Genomic DNA, 7,520 nt, shown 5'->3' with positions numbered 1-7,520 from the left:
ATCGAAGGCTCGCTGCAAACACTTTCTTTTACAAGTTGCATTCTCTATCACCATGGCTCATGAATCGGCCGAGAACTGGCTGTTTGCATTTCATCTGCTAAAACATACGTGAATACTGACTGAACTGCCTCTAGCAAATGTAATGTACTTTTAGATCTTCTAATAAGGTATTAGAACACATGAAGTGTCACCTATCAAGACCATACTCCTTCAGTAGAAGGGAGGCTACCCCTTCAGTAGACAGTGACACCTGCAGATAGTCTAACTGCATATAACTTACAGGGCAATACCTGACTGTCAGTGGATTCTTCAAAAGACAACTTCAGTTATGCTTACATACTCAACTACTACCCACTTATAAACAGTTAGTACTGGCATGACCTTTTTGGCCCACGTTACTGTGAAGATTTCCTGCAAATAAAACCGCTTTCATCCATGCAATATTCAACTTCCTCCAGCAGGTAAGTTTTTTCAGCCAGTTAGTTGGAAATACTACAACACAGGACTGTGTTTTGTACCCTATTTAGCTGCGGGTATTATTTCTGTAACAATACAGTTTATGATTCTTATCTTTATCATGGCCTACTACATTCAGTGGCAGAGAAACAGTTTCTATAGTTATGGGTGTGGAGTAAGCTTTATATAGAGTAAATCATATTAATAATCTTACCCATATTTTGGATACTTACTGCCTAAAATCAAAAAGAGGTAGAGAAACCTGACCCAAAATTTCTGGGCCCTTTCTCTGCTTATTTGAGTCAGGAGAGCTCCCACTACTTTGATTTAGTATTCCAAACAGAGTCAAACATAAGACTGATTCCAAAGGCAGTTGTGAAATCTGGATGGGGAAAATTATTCTGTAAAATAAAAGTATTAAAAATAAGTCAGTGAGAGGAAGGACAGTTGTCAGTAAAGTACAGGCTTATCCATATAATCCATAGATGTTTCTTGCTTTCAAAAAGTTAGTTAACACTGAACAGTGTTATATTTCCATGTAATTATATTTCACTCCACTATCTCCCATACAAATAGTTTGCAAAACCTGCTAAATTACACTTCTGCACTGTAGTCAGATTTGGAACAACTTTTTTTTTAATCTTTGTCTATTAAGCCACATTCCTTACACAGAACCGCACCATCCAGCATAACCTGTCTTCTTCTACTCACTATGAGGACACATACAATTCCACGTTAGCCACCTCCTAATATCTCAGACTTGGAGTCAGCTGACAATAGTTTCCCATCCAAATAAAAGAACCTATGAAGAACTACTGAAAGCTAAATTCAAATGGCACAAAACCAGCACCCATAAAGCAGCAGCTGAGGCGTATACATCTCACTCAGCAATTCAAACTCAAGATTTTTGTTTACACTGTTTTTATTGCTTAAAGTGTTCTTTAAGTTTGATTTTCTGTAACATACCAAAATAACATTCTAAAAGTTATCACAGTGTATAACTAAGCCAGTTACACTATAAAACACTACAACTATATTAAGCAGCTTATAAACAATCTAATACATCTTTCACTGTAATACACTAATACTTGCTAGCAAAAGATCCGACAATTAATCTTTTGCATCATCAGAAAAAAAACAGGTACCCTCTGAAGGCAGGTATTCTAGAACCCAAAACTCTCATTCCTGGTCTGAAATAATTTGTCAGTGTAGACTTTCAGGGTATTCCTCAGGGTCTATCTCTGATCTTCAAAATGAGTTAGGAAAATTGATATGGGGCAACATGGAGCTCACCTGATGCTCCAGTTATGACAGGCTGCCGGATAATTAAGTGGAAAAAAGAAAGCTGTGCATAGATAATGAAAAATATTTTCCCCCTCCCAGTTATCAGAAGTCACCTGCCATCCTCTCCCTGTTTCTTCTCTGCATTCCCTTCTTTCTCACCCTCTTCCTCTGCGCCATGAAAAGAAATTGAAGTTTAGTAGCTGAAACCAGACAGCCATTCTCATATACTATAGACAGATACTTTTAAGCACTTCTGCATCTGCTGTCTTTATAGAAATAATCCTAAATTAGATTTTTAAATTCAGATAGAAAGGTGTTCAATGTACTTGGAAAAAAAAAACCAAAACAATTCAGCATTAATGTTAGTAAAAGAGAGTTGCTTTTCCACTCCATTTACATAATTTGAGCACTGCTTATAAGCAAGCTTTATTCATTCTTATTTAAGCAGCACAAGCTGCTCCCATTACAAGGAATGCTACGACCTTCCCAGCTCCTTACAACTGTATACTACAAACACATTAGCGCAGGGCACTCGTCCAGCATTTCCATTCCCAATTTAAAAAAGAGTAGTGAAATACCACTTGGAAAAATATTTCTGATTTTGGTTATTAAGTCTCACACATTGTTCTTTCAACATTTCAAATGGAATCAGAAGCAAGAGTTGCTTGAATGAGTATATTCAGCCGCTAGCTGGGTACTAGCTAAAACAAAATATTTCAGTGAGTTTTAACATGCTAAAGTCACTTACAGTTCATCCCATTTAATCAAGTAGAAGAAGTTCTTGTATGTGCCAACCTTCTTGGACTGAACAGGTTTAAATAGATCTTTTCCATTATGGGTCAGAGAACAAATCAAGTAGTATTTTTCATAACTGGACAAGGAAAAGAAAGTAAATTAAACAAACAAAAAAAAACTATAAAAGGATGAATTTTACAATTAATAAATTACTCACTTTGATACCCAACCAGGAGGAATTCCATGAGCAGCAAATATTGTGAACTGGAGATGTTCTGTGGCAGTCCACGCTTCCTTGGTACTCCTACTATCTTTTAAAGAAATTGCTGCAGAACTGCTACATGAATTTACGTGGAGTCGCAGAAGGGCCTCAACTGCTCTTGTTAATTGGTCTATACTCACTTTCAGAGGGTTTTCAGGCTGCAGTGAACCTAAATAATAATTCATCTTTAATGCATATCTTCCTAAAACAGCCACCTGAAAGCAGGTTTTTACATAAACTTGAAGAACTTCACTCACCAGATGAGCTCTTGCTAGTGTCATCGCCACATTTTAAGGATACCTACACAGTAAAGTTAGAGCAAATTTCAATACTAAGAAACCCACATTAATTTACCATTGTTCTTAAGTATCTTGTACAGAAATTACAAAACACCTGAATTAGGGCCATATTTGGGTTTAGGTAAGACATCTTTTTACTAAAAGTTCCTCAAGAGTTAACTGACGGCATCACAATTTCTGTATCATGCAGCAACTATTCACCAAGTTCAAAAGCTCATGTTTTGTCAAGTCACAGCTATTTTCATATCCTTTATAAACTTTTAAGAGACACAGTACATCCGAATATCACTCGGGATACTCTAACTTCTCTGAGTAGAGATAAAACTCAGTCAGGGCTGTTATGGATGAAAGCAGAAGCTCTATTACCCACTAATTAAAGTCTGAAGAGCTGCTTTGTTTGTGGTGCTTGTTAAGGTATCTTTTATAGGCAGAGTTACTATAAATTTACTGAACAAAAAACCTGTTAAGTGAGAAAACGAACAGCAAGTACTGTCACTTTGTACTATCTGCTGTGTTTGCTTCTTGGTCTGCTAAAATGGAAGTCTAAACATGATACAGTATTAAAACAATGTCTAGTCTCAGCAAGGACACTTGAAGCCAACAGGTGAAAAAAAAAATCATGGGAATTTACTCCCTTCTAATAAAGGATGGTTTCATGCCAAATTCAGCTTCTGCTAGAACTTTTAATGGAAACTACGGTTGTGATTTAAAAACGAAACCCAGTGAGTTCCTAATGCTGCAGAGAAAGTCTAAGAAGTTTACTACAACTGCTGCAGAAGAGTTGAAAGCTCTCCTTACACTTTTAGTAGAGTTAAGATGCTATTGCTACTCCCACAAATACTGCACAGAAGATACAGGATGTGAATTCCTCTGTTAAGCATAACTGCATTGACTTCAGAGGGCATGAGCTAGCTATCAGTTTCCCTCGGTCAGATGTAGTAGCATGTACTGTGACACAAGTCTGTAGTTGTTTTCTGTGTCCTTCTACAGGACCAGAAAACAGTATTTTAAAACTAGTTTTTTAAAAAGTCACTATTTAGAACAGGAAAGGATTCCACAAGCGATTAATGCATTAACAGCAAAGAGACGTTAAAATAAATGGAAGATATCAGGTAAAATAAAAAAAGCAAACATAACCCTGACTGAACTGTTGCTGGTATTTGCAACTACCAAAGATTAGGAAATAGTATTTATCAGTGTTAAAAAGCATATCTCAGAAAGCAATTTATAGTGTGAAAGTTTACCTCAGCATTTTTAGTCCTTGGAAGATTAACAGCCCTCCTTAGCTTCTTCACAGATTCTGTTATTGCAGGAGTCTCTACACAGTCCAATGTGGAACAGATTTTTCTGACAGTCTTAATTACATGATCTACTGCTTTATGCTGGTTCTAATAAGGAATGTATGAAAGAACAGATTGATCTGATCACAATTGTGAAACTCAATATTGCTTTTATTTTTTTTTTTTTTAGAATAAATTGCCAAGAAAATTTCATTATGAGATGCATATCTCAGTTAAACTGCAGTGTAACAAAAACCTCAGCATTGATAACTGAGCTATAAGTATGTTCTCAACGCCCAAAAAAATAGTAGTACAAATTCTAGAACAGTGTCCCGGGAAACGTTAGGAGGTTTCCAACCATTTTTCTATTAAACTGTAGGCAGACCAAGTATTTTCTAATGAGATACTAAGCTAAAATTCCCTCATGGCTTAAAAAAAAAAGTGTAGTTCAAAAAAAGACACTCAATTAGTGTGAGGATGGAATGCTAATGAGCAGTGTTTCAATTTCAGCCCTCTTAAAACAAACATACAGATTCAAATTACACTTACACTAAAGTATACCTTCTGTGATGGAACTTTCTTTCACTTTAATATACTTTTGCGAAACGTTTGTTGCCACTTTTGCCTTACGTATTATTTCACTTAAATGGCTCTTACAGATGAAGCAATTGCAAACTGTCATCTTGGAGAAGGAAAGGAAAGGAAAGGGGATTGCACACTTAGCAAGAATCTTTTTTGACTGGAACAGATCACCTTCTTATCAGAGAATGAAAACACTAGTAGTACTAGTAGTCGGCCACAGACAAAGTCAAGATGCTCCTAATATTCCCTTCCTCCTTCTCTTCAGATAGCTTTTTAGATTAAATCTAAATCATCTTAGGTTTCTTGGGTTTGGTTTTTTAATATAAACAAAGTCTTAATCCAATTTTAAAGAACACGTGTAGAAAATGAAGATATTTGCTTCAAAATAACTGTTTACTTTTTAAAGACCTAACATATACGTTTCCTTCACAATCACTTATGAGCACTTACAACTAGATAAGAAAGGTTAGTGTAATATCCTCTTGGTAAAATATAAACTGATTCCTAACCCCCACACTTCCAGGCACATTCTCATGAGCTTCCTACAAAGCGATAGTTAAGAAGCCATTTAAATCAAAAGGGTTTTGGATTGGGAGCTACCTGGCAACAATTAACTTTGTCCTGGTAAGAAAATAACCATAGAAGTCAGAGACATTGTAAATATTAAGCCATACTTTCGAAGCTATCACTTTGAAGATAACAGCTGTTTTGGCACATGAAAAGCAAAATTATCAAGGTTCTCAAATCAATCTCAATAAAAAGACAACAGATAACTTTTAAGTGTCCAATGACGTTAAATCAAAGGCTACGTACAAGTTATTTACAGATTACTGTTTCACTTCGATTAGCAAGCTTCAGCTACTGAATATGTACAGGAATTCACTTCAGGAAGTAAAAAATTTCAAACGCAACAAGTACTGATATTTGGACCTTATCATCATCACCTACAAGCTACATCGCTCATCCTCAAAAAGACTATGGAAACAGTGGAACATAAGTCTGAATTGAGATGTTTTGCATTCCTCACCTCAGCCTGTGAAATCACAGTTAAACAAGCGAGCTGAAGCAGCTGCAAGAGCAAAGAAACAAAAACACCACCATATCAAGGAGCAGTAACATCTCACTACTCTACAAAAAAGATTGTGTTCAAAACTCCCCTTGAGAACATGGTGAATCACCATCAAGGGAATTAAACAACATCAAGGGAATATGTAAATAGTGGACAGCAGCTTGTTCAGACCTGCATTCCTGGAGAGGCAAACAAACATAATGGAAACAAAAAGTATTGTAATTAAGTCATTCATTGCAAGACTGTTCCTTACAGGAACTGCTTAAGAAACATAGTTACCTAATGTTTAAGAATTTAAGTCTCCAAGTTACATTTCTATCAGGAGTTAAACTAAGCTTCTCCTTTTAGAAATGAGTAAGGCAGATTATCTTCAGCTAGCTTTTGCATTTAGGAAATTACTCCAAACTACTTCACATGCAAGCTGTTTTAAACTACTTATCCTACACTGAAATACACAATGGTTTTGACAGTGTATTTTAAATTAATCCTGTAGTGCAGAATAAGATGTTATCACACTTTGTGTAAAACTTACTTGTATGTTCCAAACATGCTTCAGTTGTAACTCCCATTGTTCACCACTGTTACTGCTCACTTTTGTGTAATTTTTTTATCTGTTACCAATATATCATTCGTGACTGACAACTGACATAATCAGGATTCAGTCCTTCTCCCTATTCCCCTGAATTAATCTCTTCCAGCATTTTTGAGGAAAACCTTGTTTTGCACCCCGGACTTGGAAGATACATTTCTAGTTGTGACGATTAGGTAATAATTAGTTTGCAAGAAAAGCTAGGAAGAAGAGAGGAAAAGCAGTCTAACAATCCATGACTGCAAATTTACGTTTGACAGCTTGTTCAGATCTCAGTTTCCCCAAGAATACCTGGAAGTCTTTTTTCCAGCTATCTCATTAGTAAACTTTCTCATACTACTTTTGGTTCAGCAATAATTTACAGTGACCTTACCTCATTTTTAAGAGCTATGTTAACTTGCTTGTGATACACATCAAGAAGCTCTTCAATAGAAGACCTGCAAGAAATAGTAATTATTGGACACAAGTGCAAAAACATAACAACCTTGGTCAGAAATTCAGCAGTGGGCTTGATTACTAAAATAACCACATACCATTACCTTATAATAGGTTCTCTGAAAGGCTTTTCTACTTTGTAGAGGTGTTTGGTTAGATGTATGGGTGTTCTGTCATCATCTTCCTGCAATAAAACATTAGATATTAAGTCCAGTTCTCGCATTTCTATAGTTTGTAATACTGTTTTAGAAGTTTCATTACTAGTACCTGTGGAGTAGAAGTGGGAAGATGTAAGGTGATCTCTTCAAAGGGGAAAAGAGATAACTAATTAATAGCCTACGAAATGTGTATACATTAGCACAGGGGGAAGAGGGAAAAAACAGCAATTGAGTGCCTAACTATGCAGATATCAAATATTCCTCCCTCTTTGATAGTCTGATACATATATTGAATTTGGAAAAAAACCAAACTGTTCTCAACTTTTAACTCTGAAATTTGCTGCTTCTCTTTCAGGCAGCAAGTTTTGTCC

The 7,520-nt window shown here is 36.0% G+C and overlaps 1 protein-coding gene across 1 annotated transcript in view; it reads right to left on the bottom strand.

The window, feature by feature from the left end:
- PIK3C2A (phosphatidylinositol-4-phosphate 3-kinase, catalytic subunit type 2 alpha) overlaps positions 1–7,520 on the bottom strand; it is a 38,782-nt gene that overhangs the window by 18,856 nt on the left and 12,406 nt on the right. Inside the window, exons 6-12 of the mRNA XM_010285892.1 lie at positions 7,096–7,175; positions 6,930–6,993; positions 4,281–4,424; positions 2,995–3,037; positions 2,693–2,906; positions 2,489–2,611; positions 690–857 (exon numbers count right to left, since the gene is read on the bottom strand). Of these exons, the coding sequence (XP_010284194.1) occupies positions 690–857; positions 2,489–2,611; positions 2,693–2,906; positions 2,995–3,037; positions 4,281–4,424; positions 6,930–6,993; positions 7,096–7,175 (836 nt within the window). The remainder of the gene's footprint in view (positions 1–689; positions 858–2,488; positions 2,612–2,692; positions 2,907–2,994; positions 3,038–4,280; positions 4,425–6,929; positions 6,994–7,095; positions 7,176–7,520) is intronic.

This window comes from Phaethon lepturus, unplaced genomic scaffold (genome assembly GCF_000687285.1).
Source record: "Phaethon lepturus isolate BGI_N335 unplaced genomic scaffold, ASM68728v1 scaffold15364, whole genome shotgun sequence".
Taxonomy (NCBI): domain Eukaryota; kingdom Metazoa; phylum Chordata; class Aves; order Phaethontiformes; family Phaethontidae; genus Phaethon; species Phaethon lepturus.
The sequence above is the reverse complement of the archived record's forward strand: the minus strand, read 5'-3'. Positions and strand labels throughout refer to the sequence as shown.